The sequence below is a fragment of the Chiloscyllium plagiosum genome, chromosome 39 (assembly GCF_004010195.1).
Source record: "Chiloscyllium plagiosum isolate BGI_BamShark_2017 chromosome 39, ASM401019v2, whole genome shotgun sequence".
NCBI classification, from domain to species: domain Eukaryota; kingdom Metazoa; phylum Chordata; class Chondrichthyes; order Orectolobiformes; family Hemiscylliidae; genus Chiloscyllium; species Chiloscyllium plagiosum.
Window position 1 is genome coordinate 11,705,691 of NC_057748.1, and position 19,979 is coordinate 11,725,669.

The 19,979-nt window shown below is 41.7% G+C and overlaps 2 protein-coding genes across 9 annotated transcripts in view; both read right to left on the reverse strand.

Moving 5' to 3' along the window:
- LOC122541977 (brain-specific angiogenesis inhibitor 1-associated protein 2-like protein 2) overlaps positions 1-3,521 on the reverse strand; it is a 66,307-nt gene extending 62,786 nt beyond the window's left edge. Inside the window, exon 1 of one of the 2 annotated variants that reach the window (XM_043679272.1) lies at positions 3,207-3,521. In XM_043679272.1, coding sequence (XP_043535207.1) covers positions 3,207-3,257 — 51 coding nt within the window. In that variant the 5' untranslated portion in view covers positions 3,258-3,521. Of the gene's footprint in view, positions 1-486; positions 562-3,206 lie in introns of those variants that run through there. The other variant, XM_043679273.1, reaches the window with a different exon arrangement.
- A 13,796-nt stretch (positions 3,522-17,317) lies between these two features.
- pla2g6 (phospholipase A2, group VI (cytosolic, calcium-independent)) overlaps positions 17,318-19,979 on the reverse strand; it is an 82,637-nt gene continuing 79,975 nt past the window's right edge. For all 7 annotated transcript variants that reach the window (XM_043679777.1, XM_043679771.1, XM_043679773.1 and 4 more), the window contains one exon: positions 17,318-19,355. In XM_043679777.1, the coding sequence (XP_043535712.1) occupies positions 19,211-19,355 (145 nt within the window). In that variant the 3' untranslated portion in view covers positions 17,318-19,210. The remainder of the gene's footprint in view (positions 19,356-19,979) is intronic.

Here is a 19,979-nt window from a genome sequence, read left to right on the forward strand (position 1 = left end):
ACGGTGGGTACACCTTCACTACGTGAACAGCAGTGGGTCAAGATGATGCCTGACCACAATATTCCCAAAGAAAATCAGGAACAGGCATTTAATTTTGCCTTTGCCCACATCCCGTGAATGAATAAAAAATGAAAACAGCCATGGGATGGTATGATCTGCTCCGAGACCTATCACCTGAGTTTCCCAGAAGGAATCCTCAAGTGACAAAATGAGCCAAAGTTGATTTCTTTTCCTGATCTACAACTTCTTCCCTCTGCATTAGCCCAACCACAGAAACAGAGCAAGAATCAGTTTTGGGGCATTTACCACAAAATTTTGACATATTTTGGATGTTTAGCAGCAGGTGAAAGTTGAGGCCTAACTGCTTTTTCCGAGCGGGCAGCCTGAAATTGTGCAACGAGCTAAGAATATTTCCCATAGTCTGGCCAGGTTCAGAGTTAATAAATAATGGAGCAGTAAACCGATAGTTTTAAGATGAACAATTACCTGATTAATAGAACTTGATACCTTCCGCTCCATTTTCTTCCACCATCGTTCCCTCCCCGGTCTCCCCCCACATCCTCTCACAGTAAAAGACAGGTTGTTTCATCATATTTGAATACACCTCAGCAGACAACCAGCCAATGTTGACAAAATGTCCTCAAATGTTTTACTGGGTTGGGTTTCAATGCGTGGAGATGGAATGTTAGGCTAAAGGCAGGAGCAGCAATAATTAATCAGAACATCCTGTGATTGTCATTGACTGCCTTCCCTCGAACTGATACGACTTGGATTCCGAAACAGAATAGTTGCTGTCCGCCTCATTCTTAAACAATACCCTGTCTGCTGATGGCATAGTGACAATATTGTTACGCCCTTGACCTGGGTATGCAAGTTAATCCTCAGCTAACACAGGTTCAAATCCCACCACAGCACCCTGTGGAATTTAACGTCAATTTTATAAAATCCAGAACTCAAAGTTTATCTCGATGAAGAGAAACCATCTGTCTTTTGTCCCATCTGACTCACAATGACCTTCTGTTCTTACTCAGTCTGGCAACTCCAGACCCAAAAACTATGCAGGTTTACCCTTAACTTCCATTTGAAGCAAGCTTTGATGACAACTCGAAACGTTAGTTTGCTCTCTCTCCATGGTTGCTGCCTGACCTACTGTGATCTCCAACATTTTGTGTTTGCAGTACAGAGGCCAACATCTGCACTAATTTGCTCCTGCTTTGAATCTAGCCATTCAGTTCAGGAGCAACTAGGGATGGACAATGAATACTGTCTTTCCCAGCAACAAAACATCCTGTGAAAGAGTAGGGATTACATATGGCAGAGTGGGAATAGGTTCCAGAGAGGTATCGGTCAGATGGGCTGAATGGCCTGCCTGCGCTGTAAATTCCATATCATTCTTGGCATCAGCTGGTACCATAATGCCCACCACTTATTTTGTTGGGCAAATGTTGACACCTTAATTGTTACAGTCTCATTCCTGATGAAGAGCCCATGCCTGAAATGTCGATTCTCCTGCTCCGCTGATGCTGCCTGACCTGCTGTGCTTTTCCAGCATCACACTCTCGACTCTGATCTCCAGCATCACTTTCTCCGCATTAATTGTTACCCTTACCCGGTGATCAAACCTTTATGTGTTAAGTTTCTACACAGAGAGAGAAATGAACGGGGCCAAACCAACTGGAAAATGAAAGTGTGAATAAAAGATCAAGCATGAATATTTCAATTATGAGAAAAACCATTAAGAATTTCTTCAGTCATGAATCCATTGTCTGGTCTGCTCCCTTTCTGGGCAGGAGTGGATGAGTGGCAATGAAACATTATGCACAATGCTGAAGGGTTCATTACGATGTGAAGTGCCAGCCCTAATTTTCCACAGTGGCTTTTGTAACAAATCATAACTCATGCTGTCTCTCTCTCTCCCTCACCACCCGCTGCAGCTTGAATCGCTTATCAATTTCAAGAAATCTTCCATCACTTTCCCAGCAAAATTCTAGGCCCCAAAGACTTTCACATTCCTTCAGGTCACACATATAACAACAAGTCGCATTTATATAGTGCCTGTAAACCAGTTACCTGTCAGTGGCACTTCACAGCAGCAACTACCAGACAAAATCAAACTACGATGTCAACTTCAAGATAAAGTGGAAGAGTTATTCCTGGTGTCCTGGCTAATATTTAGCATCAACGAACCATCAATGCACTGCTACTAATAGGAGCTTACTGTGGGCAAACCTGGTAAGCCATTACAACAGTGACCTTAAAAGCACTTCATCACCTTTGAGACCATGAAAAAAGGTGCTATGTGAATGTGTCTCTTTTTAAGTTGACACGTTCACACTTCGAGGGATGTGAGGACAGGTGAGAGAGGAATTGGAGTTTTGGGGGCATTGGAAAGAAGGGAACAGCAACAAAACAAGAGATAAATACTGCGAGAACTTGGAGCGAAGGGATGTTAAACCCCTGCAGAAAGAGGCCATTCAGCCCAAAGAGTTCACACAGACCCTTTGAAGAGCATCCCACCCAGACCCACCTGGTCCCTGTGTTTCCCATGCCTAACCCACCCAGCCTCCACATCCCTGGATGCTACGGGGACAATTTAGCATTGGTCAATCCACTTAACCTAGGCGAAAGTGAGGACTGCAGATGCTGGAGATCAGAGTCAAGATTAGAGTCGTGCTGGAAACGCACAGCAGGTCAGGCAGCATCCAAGGAGCGGGAAAATCGAAATTTCGGGCAAAAGCCCTTCATCAGGAATGGAGCCTTTCCTGATGAAGGGCACCTGTCCGAAACATTGATTTTCCTGCTTCTTGGATGCTGCCTGACCTGCTGTGCTTTTCCAGCACCACTCTAATCCACCTAACCTGAACATCTTTGGACTGCGGAAGCAAATCAGAGGGGACCAACGCAGACACGGGGAGAACGTACAAACTCTACACAGACAGTCGTCCAAGGTTGGAATCAAACCCGGGTCCTGGGCGCCATGAGGTAGCAGTGCTAACCACTGAGCCACCGTGCCACACCCTAAGGGATAGTCTCACTATGTCAAGAACTACAACTTATATCTACTCAATATCAAAGGAAAACCGCAGTTTATGTTCACTCTGTGACAAAAAATCTGCAAGTTAAGTCCAGTCTATGTTTGGGAACTATAATAGAAGACAGATACCTTCAAAGCAACCGTTTGCACACCTCAAACACACTGTACTCACCTGGTAGGTATTCAGTGTCGATCGATAGATTGGATCCGCTGAGCGAGACATGGTGCAGATTAAAGCTAATATTTTACAACTAGGGAACGAATGGGGAAAAGTTTTTTGTGGGGGCAGGTGGGAGAAAATGACGTTTTTGTTAGTTCTATTCCCTCCAGCTGGTTACTTCCCCCTCGTTGGAGAGTTGGAAAGGCAGCTCCAGACCCAGATAAAAGGCGGACCATCTGGTTAATTATTCATTGTTTGGAAAGGAAGGAGCTGCTCTTTGTAATTTCACTGGTTTTTGCAGGACTCAGCCTTTCCAGCGTGGAGAGCTTGATTTTAAACAGCTGGAAACTGGGGATGTCGGGAGAGTTAAGCACCTGAGGTCTCCTGTTTGGTCCCCGGTTACTCATAGGATTTTTAAAAATTGTATCGCTCTCTCTCTCTCTCTCTCTCTCTCCCCCCCCCATGTCCTGCAAATACAGAAAAAGCTGCATTGCCATGAGTGAGTTGGCAGTACCTAACTCGGTCAGATCCTCATTACAAACCACGCCTGCTGAGCCACAAGGTGTGGAGATAGCAGGAGGCCATTTGGCCCATTGTTCCCTCTCTAGGAGTGGAGCTGGAAAAGCACAGCAGGTCAGGCAGCATCAGGAAGGGCTTATGCCCAAAACATCAATTCTCCTGCTCCTCAGATGCTGTCTGACCGGCTGCGCTTTTCCAGCGCCACACATTTCGACTCTGATCTCCAGCATTTGCAGTCCTCACTTTCAGTGGACACAATCAATGGCTGATCTAATGAGCCTCAATCCCACCTTGTCCTGCCTTTCCCCAAAAACCCATGATTCTCAGTCTCACATACTTCCAGCCTCCATGGCAGTCTGCGATAAAGGATCGCACTCTATTCCGTTGGAAGAAATTCTTCCTAGTGTCAGTTTTCAATAGCAACCCTTTACTCTGAGATTATGTCCTCTGATCCTTAGATAAAGGAATCCAAACCACTCACTGTATTCCAAGTATGGTATGACTAGTGCCTTGAACAGAATCATACTCAGCCCATCGAGTCCACACTAACCCTCTGAAGGGCCTCCCTTCCAGACCCATCACCGTAACCTATCTCTGGAACTCTGTATTGCCCATAGGTAATACACATCCCTGGACACTATGGGCATTTTAGCTTGGCCAGTCCACCTAACCTACAGTTTTAGCAAGACCTTCCTATTTTTATACTTAGCAACCTTTGAAATAAAGCCCAGCATTCCATTTTCCTTCCCTATTGTCTGCTAAAATGTTGATGCTACATTTTTGTGATTCATGCACAAGGAGCACAATACACCCTCTCCTGCTATTTTAGTTTTTATCTTTCAGCCGTCACTCTCCATTTAAATAATATTCAGCTCTTCTATTCTTCGTGCCAAAGTGCATAAGCTGACACATTTTCCCACGTTAAATTCCATCTGGCAAGTTCTTGCTCACTCACTAAACCTGTCTATATCCCTGTGCTTCATGAAGGGGATCATCCTCATCACTTGCTTTCCCTCTTATTTTTGTGTCATGTGCAAACTTGGCACTAGCACATACATTGCCCTCATCAAACTCATTCATGTACTTCAACTCTATTGCTCCAGCACTGATCCCTGTGGAATGCCACTAGTTATAGGTTGCCAACCTGAAAATGCAGCCTTTATCCCAACTCGCCCTCTCCTCTAACAATTAGCCAATCCTCTATCCTTGCTAATATAATACTAAATGTCATAGTCTTATCTTTTTTAAGTTGTTCCATGTACGGTACCTTATTGAATGCCTTTCAGAAATTCAAATATATTATACTACAGGTTCCCCATTATCTATCTTGCTTGTTATTCCTCAAAGAATTCTAATAACGTTGCAATACCTTATTTCCCCTTCATGAAGCCAAGCTGACTTTGCTTAATCATATTATGTATTTAGAGTCATACAGTACAGAAATAGACCCTTGGTCCAACCAGTCCATGCTGACCATAATCCCAAACTAAACTAGTTCCACCTGCCTGCACTTGCCCCATATCCCTCCAAACATTTTCTATTCAAGTACTTATCTAAATGCCTCTTAAATGTTGTAACTGTACCACCATCTATCAGTTCCTCTGGAAATTTATTCCACACATGAACTACTCTCTGTGTAAAGAATTTGCCCCGTGTCTTTTTTTATAACATTTCTCCTCTCACCTTAAAAATATACCCTCCAGTCTTGAAATTCCCCACCCGAGAGAAAACAAATGTGCCATTCACCTTATCTATACCCCTAATGATTTTACAAACTCTATAAGGCCCTCTCAACCTCCTACACTCCAGTGAAAAATGTGCCAGCCTATTCTAAGTGTTGTGCTGTTAAATCCTTTATAATAGATAAACATGTTCCCAATGACAGATGTTAAACTAGCTGACTGATATGTATGTGTTTTTCTTTAATAAGGGCGTTTCATTGGCAGTTTTCCAATCAGCTGGAACTTTTCCAGAGTTTTGGGAATCTTGAAGCTTACTGCCAGTGCATCCATTATCCAAGCTGCTACTTCCTTTAATACCCTCTGATGCAATCCATCATGTCCAGGACTATTATTAGTACTTAGCCCCATTAGTTCCCTTGTACTTTTTTTCTTGTGATAGTTATTGAACTTAATTACCCCATCCCCCACCCTCTTTTGCCACTTGATTATTTAGTATTTACTATTAGCATCCTACACCCTGAAGGCTGTCACATGTATTTATTCAACTTTTCTGCCATTTCCCGATTCCCCATTATTATTGACCCAGCCTTATTCCTCAGGGACCTATGTTCACTTTGGTCTCTGTATTTCTTTTTATATTATTAAATAAGTCCTTACTGTCGTAATTCTGTTTTATTTCTGTTTTTATTACTTGCAAATTTATCTTCATGGTTTAGTTTTTGTTTGTTCGGTAAACTTTTGTTGGTTTTTAACATTTTCCCAATTCTTTGGTTTACCAATAACCTTTGTCATCTTTCAATTTGATGTATCCTTAACTTTCTTGGTTAATCATAATTGTTTTACCAAAGAGTTATAGAGATGTACAGCACGGAAACAAACCCTTCAGTCCAACCCGCCCATGCCGATCAGATATCCTAAATTAACCTAGTCACCTTTGCCAGCACCTGGCCTATATCCCTCTAAATCCTTCCTACTTATATACCCATCCAGATGCCTTTTAAATATTGTAATTGTCTCCAACTGCCACCACTTCCTCTAGCAGCTCATTCCGTACAGGCACAACGCTCTGCATGGAAAAAGTTACCTCTTAGGTCTCTTTAAAATCTTTCCCTTCTGACCTTAAACCTATGCCCTCTAGTTGTGGACTCTCCCAACCCTGGGAAAAGACCTTGTCTATTTATCCTATCCATGCCCCTCATGATTTTATAAACCACTATAAGTTCACCCTCAGCCTCCGATGCTCTAGGGAAATCAGCTCCAGTCTATTCAGGCTCTCTGGGTAATTCAAACCCTCTAACCCCAGCAATATCCTTGTTACATCTTTTTTGCACCCTTACAGGTTTGACAACATCTTTCCTATAGCCAGGAGATCAAAATTGAATTATGGAATTGGTAGAGTCCTTGTCCTTCACTGGGACTTATCTTTGCTGTAAATTATGAACTATTTTCCTAAGCATCTGCAATTGTTTCTCAACTGCATTAGCTGAAAAATGCTTTTCCCAGTCATCTCCAGCCAACTCTGCCCTCATCCGATGTAATCCCCTTATTTAGGTTTTGCACACTTGTTTCTAGTCCAAGTTCCTCACAGTAAAACTCAGTGTTAAATTATATGATTAGATTAGATTCCGTACAATGCGGAAACAGGCCAATTGGCCCAACCAGTCTACACCGACCCTCCGAAGAGTAACCCACCCAGACCCATTTACCCCTAACACTACGGGCAATTTAGCATGGCCAATTCACCTGCCCGCACATCTTTGGATTGTGGGAGGAAACCAGAGCACCCGAAGGAAACCCACGCAGACACAGGGAGAACGTGCAAAATCCACACAGTCGCCCAAGGCTAGAATCGAACTTGGGTCCCTGGTGCTGTAAGGCAGCAATGCTAACCACTGAGCCACCGTGCCACCCATATCATGTTATGGTCAGAAGTCTCTGGAGATGGTTTTTTTTTTCCTCTCTGAAATTATCTCATAAACCTGCCTCATTATCCCTTAGCAGATCCAAAATAGTCTTACATTAAAACAGAAATAGCTGGATAAATGCAGCAGGTCTGGCAGCATCCATGGAGAGAATTCAGACTAAACGTTTCGGGTCCAATTGCCCTTCCTCAGAATCTTTCCCCAGTTCTGAGGAAGGATCACTGGACCAGAAATGTTAACTCTGATTTCTCTGCACAGGTGCTGCCAGACCCACTGAGCTTTTCCAACAATTTCTGTTTTTGTTTCTGATTTCTAGCATCTGCAGTTCTTTCAGTTTTCAAAATCAGCTGAGCCCTGGTGAGATCCATAAAATAGTGTTCAAGCAAACTGTCAACAAAATCCCGGCTGACTCTCTAACATCCTTTCGGGGATGAAATCTGCCACCCTTACCTGGTCTGGCCTACGTCTGATTCCAGACACAGAGCGATGTGGTTGACTCTTAACTGTGCCCTGCAATTGTGCAGCAAGCCACGAAGGAGCAATGCATGCAACAAATAACTGGCTTTGTTGGTTATTCCCATATCCCAAGAATGAATATATGTTAAAAATCCCCAAATGCTTCACAGCCAATGAAGTCCTTTCCACAGGTAGCCGACTGTCTTAATTGCAGAACAATACTAGTGAAAAGGTTCTTTTTTTTGAATGTTGCTGGCCAATGCTTAAGCGTTCATTAAAAATCAGCTATAGATTCTGATTGGTAGAGCCGTTGCCATGTCGAGTGCACACCTTAATGGTGATTCGCTGGCAGGCTTTGTTTAAATTTGAAATGAGACGTGTTGACTCTGATTGGTCATGGCATTGCCCTGAGTGTGAACCAATGAGTAGCTATTACCTCTCATTGCAGTATCCAAGTTGCTTTTCCTCCTGGATTGGTATTATGGCAAATTGTCCTGCTGAATAAATACATGATTAAAACTTTTGATTAAATGTGTTTTTTTTTTCAAGAAAAACAGGATGTTTTATTGTTTATAATCACCATCAGGAGACTAGCTTTGTACTGGAATTCATAAAGGTGACCCTTCACAGAGGTGACACAAAATGGTCATCCTGGTGGTTACCTTCTCCAGCCTGTCTCAGCTTCTGGCTGTAGTGATTGGAATGAGGTCAGCCAGGTGGACTTCATAGAATATGAGTTCCCCAATTGGGGCTGTTAACCTGGTCCAATCAGGGAGCCCTGGCTGATGGATATAAACAAGAGTGTCTGAATAAAGATTTGCGCACCTTGTGTCTTTCACTGTGTCTCACACCTGAACACACATGAGTGCGGGGGGGAAAAATAAGCATTACCGCAGTTAGGCGTTAGTGTGTGGGGTAATTTTAAAAATTTCAAAAAATAAAATTTTTTTTAAAAAACCAAGCGTGTCAGGAGTTCTGTTCACTCTGAAAGCTGGCTCTGAGGGAGCTGGACCAGGGTCAAGGTCTCTCCATGCGGAAATAAAGGGTGACTTGGTGATGGGATACTGGCCTCTGTGGAGTTATTTTTCTTGCCATAACCCCTTTACAAATTTAAGATGGAGATGAGGAAGAATTGTGGGCGGCACGGTGGCACAGTGGTTAGCACTGCTGCCTCACAGCGCCAGAGACCCGGGTTCAATTCCCGACTCAGGCGACTGACTGTGTGGAGTTTGTACATTCTGCCCGTGTCTGCGTGGGGATGCTCCGGTTTCCTCCCACAGTCCAAAGATGTGCAGGTCAGGTGAATTGGCCTTGCTAAATTGCCCGTAGTGTTAGGTAAAGGGGTAAATGTAGGGGTATGGGTGGGTGGCGGGTCGGTGTGGACTTGTTGGCCCGAAGGGCCTGTTTCCACACTGTAAGTAATCTAATCTAATCTAATCTAATCTAATTTCTTCTCTCAGAGAGTTGAGAGTCTTTGGGACTCTTTGCCTCAGCTCACTGTGGGACAGAGTCCTTGTGTATATTCAAGGCTGAGATAGATGGATTCTTGACCAATCGGGAATCAAGGGTCACTAGAAAGAGCAGAAAGGTGGACGTCAGAAATGTTGGATCAGCCATGATCCTATTGAATGGTGGAGCACGCTCGAGGGGCCGAATGGCCTACTCCTGTTCCTATTACTTATGGTTAGCCCCTACCCTCTCTTCCCATAACTACAATCTCCATTGGAAAAGTCTTGTGCAACATTCACAAATTCTTGAGCAACAATTGCATAAGGGAACAAAATGTTTGTGCAAAGAGGTGCAAATTCTCTGTTTTTATTGTTCCTGGTTGCAGTGGAATTTGACCTGGGATGTAATTAAGTGTGTTTTTAAAAGGAGACAGACCTTACTTCCTTATCAGTTGACTTTTAATTGCACTGCATCAAAAGAAACAATGGGTCAGAAATTGATATCCGTTCCCCAACTGATCAAGGATCAATCTATCTCAGCCTTAAATATACACAAGCACTCTGCCCCCACAGCTCTCTGTGGCAGGGATATCGAAACTCTGTTTTACAGTCTGACTGTCAGCATTCAGCGTCTGTACTATCAAAAACTACCAGTCCAAAGATGTGCAGATTAGTTGGATTGGGCCGTGCTAAATTGCCCATCGTGTCCATGGATGTGCAAGCTAGGTGGATTAGCCATGGAAAATGCAGGGTTACAGGAATAGGATTGTGGGGTGGGTCTGGGTGGGATGCTATTCAGAGGGTTGGTGTGGACCCAATGGGCCGAACGGCCTGCTTCCCCACTGTAGTGATTCTATAACTGTAGATTTTGGACACACAAAGTGGAAATTTAAGAGTTGCTCCTCCTTGTGGTTCCCTCTCAGACTTGATAAGAAGTTTGTATATCTTGCCGCAAAACAGTTGAAAAAGTTACACTTTGTTGACAGAGACATAACTAAGTATTGACACAGGGTACTAAGCTTCTTAATTATTGATAAATAACCTGACTCGTCTGGTCAAGCCAATTTGATGTTGGTGCAATGTCAAATGATAAAAAGTAGAGAATTTTTTATGCTTTAAAAAATATTTAAAAGGTACTTTTAAATTTTGCTTTAATCCAATCATTATATGGTAGTACAGAATTTGATGGTTTCTGATAAATTAAAGATGTCACAATAAAGCTTTTTGTATTAGATAAATACATGAATAAGAAATGTTTGAAGGGATATGGGCCAAGTTCAGGCAAGTGGGACTAGTTTCATTTGGAATTATGATCAGCATGGACTGGTTGGGCCGAAGGGACTGTTTGACTCTATGACTCTACACTCATAGAAACAGAGGAAGTTATAATGGGGAGCAAAGAGATGGCAGATCCATTAAGTACATACTTTGATTCTGTCTTCACAAAGGAATATACAAATAACGTCTCAATAAAGTTGACGAATACATGGATCAGAGAGAGTAAGGAACTGAAGGAAATCTCCAATCTTAGGGAAATGGTGTGGGGGAAATTGATGGCATTAAAGGCCAATAAATCCGCAGGACTCAATAATCTACATCCCAGAGTATGTAAGGAAGTGGCCCTAGACAGAATGGATGTGTTGGTGGTCATCTTTGAAGGTTCTGTAGACTCTGAAACAGTTCTTATGGATTGGAGGGCAGCTATTGTGATCCTACTATTTTTTTAAAAAAAGGGAGCTAGGCAGAAAACAGGGAATTACAAACCAGTTATCCTGAATCAGTAGTGGGGAAAATGTTTCGGTCCATTATAAAAGATTTAATACCACTTGGAAAACAGTGACAGGACAGGACAGGGATTTACGAAAAGGAAATCAAGCTTGACAAATCTATTGGAGTTTCTTGAGAGTGTAACAAGTTGAGTTGATTAGTGGATGTGGTTTACTGTCCTTGCAATTTCAGAAGGTATTTGATAAGTTCCTACATATGGGTTTGGCATGTTAAACTAAAGGTTATGGGAATGGGTGATGTACGGATAGAGAACTGGTTGACAGACAAGAAGCAAAGTGTAAGGATAACCAGGTAATGTTTTGAGCACCAGCCAGTGACCACTGGGGTACCACAGGACCTGAGACCCCAGCTATTCACCTTATAGATTAATGATTTAGTTGAGGGAACTAAATGTAATATATCTAAATTTGCAGAGGACAAAGAGCTGGGTGGGAGAATGAACAGTGAGGACAATAAAGAGATGCTTCAGTTTTGGACAAATTGAGTGGGTGGGCAAATGCAAAGCAGATGTATGATGCAGTCAAATATGTGGCTATCCACTTTGGCAGCAAAAACAAGATGATGGATTATTGTCTGAACAGTGATAACTTGGAAAGGGGGAGATGCAATGAGGCATAGATAACCTTGCACACCAGACACTGAAAGTAAGCATGCAGGTGCAGCAGACAGTGCAGAAGGCAAATGGCACGTTGGCCTTTGCAACGAAAGGATTTGACTACAGGAGCAAGAATCTCGTGTTGCAATTGTACAGAGCCTTAGTGAGAGCACACCTGGAGTATTGTGTGTAGTTTTGGCTTCCCCAGCTGAGGAAGGATGGAGTGCAACAAAGGTCACCCAGACTGACAGCTTGGATGGCAGAGATGATCTCTAATGACAAACTGGGTCGATTAGGCCAATATTTGATTCAGAAGAATCAGGGATGATTTTGTAGAAACCTGTAACATTCTAACAGGACTAGGCAGGGTAAACACAGGAAGGATCTTCCCATTGGCCGGATGAGATTTAGGTATTTGGGACTCAGATGAGGAGAAATGTCTTCACCCAGAAAGTGGTGAGCCTGTGGAATTCTCTGCAACAGAGAGTAGCTGTGGCTAGATTTTCAAGAAGGGGATAGATAGAGCTCTAGTGGCTAAAGGGATCAAATGGGGAGAAAGTGAGAACAGGCGATTGAGTTGGATGATCATAGTGAATGGTGGGTCAGGTTTAACGTTTCCAGGACATTTCACAAGATTATCAATTTAGAGGGACAACCAACATTCAGACTGTCTGAGAGGTGATTAGTTTGCAAGGGGACTCTGATATTTTAACACATGCATACATTTTGTTCCACTTCCAGCAAACCCAAGCTGAATGTGAAGAATTTTAAATATTCACAATCATTTTAAAAAAAAATGAGGATCCAGATCTGGACTCTCTCTTCACCAACAATTAATCAGTTCTTCCTGAGACCATAATCTGTGGACCACATTTCATTGAAATATGTCCATTTTTTTCAGAGATAAAACAAAGCTGAAACTGCTGGAGAAACTCAGTACCTGCAGAGAGAAAGCAGGGTCAATATTGTGGGTGCAATGACCCTTCTAGGGTGTTTAAGAGTTTCTTCAGCTATTTCTGTCTAGGTTTCAACTTTCCAGCATTCTTTGTCTTTTGTTTCAGAGATATGGAAAGAAACGGAACATTTCCCCCCACCACCTTCAGTGGCAGAGGTCATTCCTTGTGAAATTTACAACATACATCTCACAACAAAGATACAAATTAATAGGTTCGATACAGACTCTAGCCACTCAGTATACCAGGGTGGATGGACCCCTTCCCCACTGAGCTTTTGTAGCAGTTGTCCTAAGCTTTAGTACATCTGTAGCACATAGTCCTGGACCTTGGAATGGGCCAGTCAGCAACACCTGAAACAGAGAATTCTGGAGAAACTCAGCAGGTCTGTGCAGAGAGAAACTGAGTTAACATTTTGAGTTTGAAATGACTCTCCTTCAGCAATGCCTGTTCATGGGCAATTGTTCACACTGATAAACCAGTTCGCCAATCAAAGCCAATAGCAGACACTATGGCAGAGGAGTGATATAATATGCCAAACACAAGCCAAAATGATGAGCACTACCCCAATCATCACTTATACCAGCAAAAGAAAGCAAACAGAAGAAGCAAAAAATATATTGCCAATAGACTGGCTGGCTGGAAAGATATCCATCTTCTACATTACTTTTACGTATTCACTGGATGTCAGTATCATTGAGAAGGTGAGCAGGAGTTACCCATCCTTAATTACCCAGTGACAAGCCACTGCAATTAACTATCGCTGCCCACATTATGGAAGCAGACCCATGATGATGTGAGGGAGGGCATTTCAGGATTTTGACCCAGTAACAGTGAGGGAACAACATATGATGTGTGGATTAGAGGGAACTTGCAGGTGGTGGTGTGCCCATGTGTCTGTTGCCTTCGCTTTTCTAGGTGATGAAATCAAAGGCTTCAAAAGTGCTATTGACAGAGGCTTGCTGGGTTACTCCAGTGAATCTTGCAGATGGTACCACTATGCATGAGTGCAGATTGAAGATGGTGGATAATGGTGCTTTGTCCTGGATGGTGTCGTTTCAAATGTTGGAGCTACCCATCCAGGCAAGTGGGGGGGGGTCACTCTGTCACACATGCGCCTTGCAGGTGCTGGACAGGCTTTGGGAATCAGAAGGGGAACTACTCACCATAGAATTCACATCCTCTACCCTGTTTTTCCAGCCAGACAATTTATAATTTGGAGATGCCGGTGTTGGACACCAGGTTATAGTCCAACAGGTTTAATTGGAAGCACCAGCTTTCAGAGCGCTGCTCCTTCATCAGGTGGTCGTTTCATCCAGTTAATGGCAAGCCCAAATGATGATGGTAGGAGATTCAGTGATGGCTATGCCATTGAATGTCAAGGGGGAAATGCTGTGTGACATTTCCATCAAATTGCCTCATCACATTTTGTCTTAGCCAGCATGACCAAACGTGCTGATAGTCTGCTTTTGGCTGTTAATCGAGGTGTTGGAATGAAAACTTAACAAAAAGCTAGTTAAGATTAGTATTAACCAACAATGGTGGCAGTGCTAAGATTAGTGTAATCAGTGGGAACATGAATACAAATTAAGGTGTAGCAGTTCAGCAATTAAGGATTCAGTTTACACTGCATGCTTGCATTTTATATTACCCAGTGTCCTGGATTCTCAGTGCTATGTATTTTTATCCAACAGATCCAGCTACTGTCGATATGCTTATCCCCCAATGTGACTGAGTGTTACTCACATTGTCTGCACATATTTAATACAATACTGATTCAAACAGTAAGGGAGCCCCAAATTCACTGTCAGTGATGAAATGCTTCTGAATCCATCTCAGCCCATTCCTCTGAGCAGACATCGCCATCTCTCCGATGGCCCATGCAATTACAGAGCATTTAATTTTATTAACCCACCTCCTAGAATAGGCATTTGTGGTAGGACAGGTAAAGTGGACAACGCAGTGGCTTAATCTCTTTAGAGAACGTCGTCACTGCACATTATTCTATACTGGATCCTAATGAAGAAAAATCGTGGGGCAATTACATTTGTAACCATCACAGAACATTTAACACATGAATTTGAGCCACTGACATCTCTTCAAAACATTAAACCAGTGGTTAACAGAATGGTTTATCTTTATGGAGATTATTTAAAATATTCCTTAAACAAATGCTGTTGATTGCATTATCAGAGTTTTTTTGGAGAAAGAGGATCAAGGGAGATAAAATGTTTACATAACAGTTCTAGAACATTCTCAAAATGTACCAAAGCTTTCAATAGCCTGATGAATAGTTTTTTTTAAGCAAAGTCACTGATGCAGGTAAACCCCTGTTTATATAAAGTGATGTCCAACAATCAGCAAATAGGAGGAAAGCCCATGGCTTTGGTTGAGAGGGGAAGTTGGCAAGGACATCAAAAAAAACATCAACAACAGCATTCACCACTCCCCATACACTGAAGCAATCCATGCCCCATGCCTGATGGACTTCATCCTAGGGTCTGAAAAGAAATAGCTAGCAAGACAGTTAATGCATTGGTTGTAATTTTCCAAAATTTCCTAGATTTCGAGAAGGTCCCATTAGATTGATAAATGTAAAGAGGGAGGTGAAAATCAAGAAACCACAGGCCAGTTAGCTTACCAGTACAGTTATGAAGGAGAAAATGTTAGAAGCTATTACTGAAGATTTTATCAAGGCTCTTAAAAATTCAAGGTAATCAGGCAGAGTAAATGTGATTCACATTTAACCAAATTGTTAAGAGTTCTTTGAAGCAGTAACATTCTGTAGGTAAAGAGTAACTAATAGATGTATCATTGTTAGATTTTCAGAAGACATTTGATAGGATGCCACCGAGGTCATTGTGGAAAATAAATTCATTGTAGGGTAAGGGCAACAGATTAGGGTTACATTGGCTACCTGACAAGAAAAAGGGAAAGTATCAATAGGTCTTTTTCTGGTTGGCAAGATATAACAAATAGAATACCTTGGGGCTCAGTGCTGAGCTCCAACATTTTACAACTAAACAAAATGATTTGAATGAAGGAACCGAAGGTATGGTAACGAAATTTGCTGATGGTACCAAGATAGGAAAAGTAAGTTGTAAAGAGGGCAGAAGAAGGCTACAAAGGAATAAACAATAGGTTAAGTGAGTGGGCAAAGATGTGGGAAATGGAGCATTGTAGGAAAAGATGAAATTGTCCATTTTGAAAGGAAGAATTTAAAAAATTGAAAAGATGAGAGTATACAACGTTGAAATGCGGAGGGATCTGGATGTTCTCGTTGCCTGAAACACAAATGTTTAGTATGTGGGTATAGCAAGTAATTAGGAACGCTAATAGAATTACTAATCATTTACGGCAAGGGGAATTGAACAGAGAAGTAGATAGGTCTGCTTCAGTTATAGAGGGCATCGTTGAGCTCCATTCTGCAGCATTGGTCTCGTTATTTAAGTAAGGACATAAACGTATTGGTTCAGAAAATATCTGGAATGAAAACAGAAAATGCTGGAAAAGCTCAACAGGTCTTCGCAGAGAAATCAGAGTTTAGGTTTCTGATTCTGAGGGTCATTTGATCCGAACCGTTAACTCTGTTTCTATCTCCATAGATGCTGCCAGACCTGCTGAACTTTTCCAGCAATGTTCATTTTTATTTCTGAATTACAGCATCCACAGTTCTTTTGGTTTATACTTCACATCTGGAACAGGTAGGTTGCCTTTTGAGGAAAGGTTAGGCAGGCTGAGTTCCACTAGAGTTCAGCAGAGTGATTGAAATAGACAATTCCTTACTGGTCTTGACAGAATGGATTTGGAGAGAATGTCTCCTCCTGTGGGAGACTCTCAAACCAGTGATCACCATTAAAAATAAGAGCTTACCCACTTAAGGCAGATGTGGTGACTTGTTTTCCTCAGTGGGTCTCAAGTCTCAGAACACTGTTTCTCAAAATGCAGTAGAAGCAGAGAATGTTTGAATATTGGGAAGGCAGGTAGCTTCCTGGTAAACACGACAGCGAAAGTTTACAGAGGAGCAGGAGAGAAATGTAGTGTTGTCATCATAATCAGATTAGCCATTTTCTTATTAAAAAACAGAGGTCTGAGATCCCAACTAACTTCTTCCCACTCGTAACTCAGATGCCTGTACGTCTGTTTCTGAGGCAATCCCCAGATTGGACTCATTGTGGCATCCACTTGCAGTCACAATTCCCCAATTTTCAACAGCACTTAAAACAATTTTGATTAGAAATATTGTAAACGTAAATTTGCTGAAAACAGCCTCTCTATCTCATCCCCAAATCCTTTGCCCTCTGCTCTCCAAATAATCTCTTCCAAACGCAATTCCTCACACCCTCTTATCCACCCCATTGCTGCTTGCTGCTACTGAAGACTGTTCAGTGGCTGTTAATCTCTGGAACTCACTTGCCATTTTAACTCATCATCTCCCCCCTTCACTCAAAACATGCTCTTGAGCATCTGCCTGCACATTACTGTGTATTTCTCCAACCTTATTTAACGCTGCTTTCCCTATTTTCTGGGTTTGTAACTAAGGTTCCGTACCTAGAAATCTTTGTACCAAAGATGGCAAACTTATAAAATTTTCACATACTCAGGTGAGTGCATGTGACAATAAACCTAATTCAAAGCAACCTAAATATAAATGAGAGGTGGTGTATTCTTGACAATTACTAAAAGCTATCTTATTGAAATATTCTTTTCACAAGTTCAATCCAGCCATTTGTTAAAGTAAATATCCTTTGTTCAAATAGTTACAGTTTGAAAACCTTTTAGTTATTCTTTTATTATATTCACATTGTACATTGTGAGTGAAGACGAAGATCAGAATTGCATAATTACAGATAACTGAGGCACACGGTATTACAGTTTAATCCTGCATATTGTAACATCAGTTGGAGGTTTGATGCACACACTCACAAAACTGTTTATTGGTTTTCCACTTCAATAAGCTCATCATCATGACATATTCTTAAATGCAACCACCAAAACTAAGTGTATAATTTAAATAAATTAAAACATACTGTTAAGTAAGGCAGTCAGTTCAATGTTAATTCGTGAATTTATGACAAAGAAATGTTGAAAACATAATGAAAGTCTATTTGGTCCATCACATTTTCCTCTCTCTGAGGCGCTGTGTCATCTGTTTGATCAAGGGTTTTAAAATAAAGACCTAGATTTCTATAGCACCTTTCATGACCTCAGAAGGTTTCCTAGTGCTTTGTGGCCAGTCTAGTGTTTGAACTTTTTTTTCCCGTCTTGCCTACTGTTGTAATGCAGGAAAGACAGCAGCCAAATAATACGCAGCGACATCACGCAAATAGCAGCAGGGGATTTGGTTATGCCTCCCATAGAGGATAGATGGAGCCTTTGTTTATATGTTTCATTGGATTGACTTCTACCTCCTGCCCTTGCAACAACTATTTCAGACAAATTCAAGCCTAGAAAAACACGTTACCCAACACCATTTTCTGGGTTAACTAAAGTGGGACAGGGGTGGATGAAAAACAAAGTACGTGTCAGTGGAAACCATTCCTCTTGATTCACTCTCTCCTGTAACAAAGAACAAAAACCCTTTTCTTCCACTCATCACCATCACACACAAAGACATCATTCACTGACATTGAAGTATTCCTATGGTACGGTTCTGCACTGTGAAGCCTTGTGGAAACTGTACTCACACACACACACACGCTTTCCCCAAATGGATACTCAGCAATGATGAGGATTGGTCCACAACTTAGTAGTAATAACTTATGTTGCCCATTTGGTGTGAGGAGGCCACAAATGTTTTCTCACTTTCCAACATATATTAACAGTCTTTGTTGTCAACTTGGAAGAAATGTGAAATCACACAGAGGCTTAGAAACAACACATTACATAATACAAAATAAATATATTCCTCAAAGACCATCTATTTCAGATGTATTGGCTCTTTGTCAGCTTCAGAGGCTGGGTAACTAGGATAAATCCACAATGAAAGTAAATGTAAGAATATACCTAGATCCATCAAAAGATGTGTTTAATTCCACGCCGTTGCAATTCTTATGATTGCTATACTTAGCAATTTATAGAAATCATAACCAGCCATTATCCCAATACTGAGAACCATCGCTGCTGTTTACAGAGCCAATCCCTAATTTGGTGCCCCAAAGTGAACTGTATCACTGTTTGAATAAGCAGAAACCAAACTACAACCAGCTCATTTAATAATACAAGAGCATGTGAAGGCCATTCAGCCCATCCAGCCTGATCATAGTTTTCATAAACCATGAATTTACCCCCATTACTGTGACAGCAGTCATTCTTCTCAAATGTGAAATGCAAGTGTGTAACAAACTGTAAAGAAAAAAGGCAAGATATGACATTGATGGATGGAATATTCCAAACCAAGATATTTTTTCTTTTGTTCTCTTTCTTGGCTTTCTTTGGACTAAACTCAAGACACTTCGGATCAGCCACTGTATATCTGTATAATTGATGTACAACTGGTGCAGCAAAGCAGCACTGTTTCGTTTTAATCTTCAGTACTTGAAAAATTAAACATATAATATTCGGTCAGTTCTGTAAATGATAGATGCTCACAAAGCCAACTTGGTCAGTCTTCATTAATGCAGCTTTTCATTTTTTCATCAACCCCACCTAAGTCAAGCACTTAACAAAAGTTGAGCAAGTTGTTGGATTCTCTCCCTCTCCTGGTGGATGTAGATTTGTGTGTCCCAAAGCATGTTGATTAAAATAGCATCGTCAATCTCATCCAACATCACATCCGTTTTAAGCTGTGAATTGAGCCTGGAAAAAATAATGAGGGAAAGTAAAGAAAAAGTTGCCAGAGTGTTACTGGACCATTTGGCTGTTCTCTCATTAGAAAGAGATGACTGGTGGTATCTTAAACTGTGGGTCACCATGCTTTAGACATGTGGAGAAGTTGAAAAGGAGACAATCCTTTGTGGTAACCTCAGCAGGTGTCAAGACATGAACCCAAGCTGTTAGTGTCACTCTGCACTGCAAACCAGCCATCCAGCCAACTAAGCTAACTGATACTACCCAGGTCCCAGACATGACAACATCAAATCGGCCTGATATATGAAGTTCACTCGCTCAGTTTCTTTACACGGTTGAGACACAAATGTTTCCCAGCTGGTTTATTCCATAATCAAGCTGTCAGCTAGCACTGTACTAAGACAGCACACCAATAAACCTCAGCTGATGAATGGATGAGGCAGCAGTACAGCATAGACAGCAGGGTGAGTCACCAAGCCTCAGAGATTGGCACTAAATCCAAAGTTTCAGTAGGTGTGTCTGATAATATTGTCCAGGATTTGTCAAAGTTCTGAATGAATGGAGTGGAGTGGAGGTTTACTGTGCTTGGAAGTTAAATGAAAATTTTAGGAAAAGAAGCTTTGTTCCTAGGGA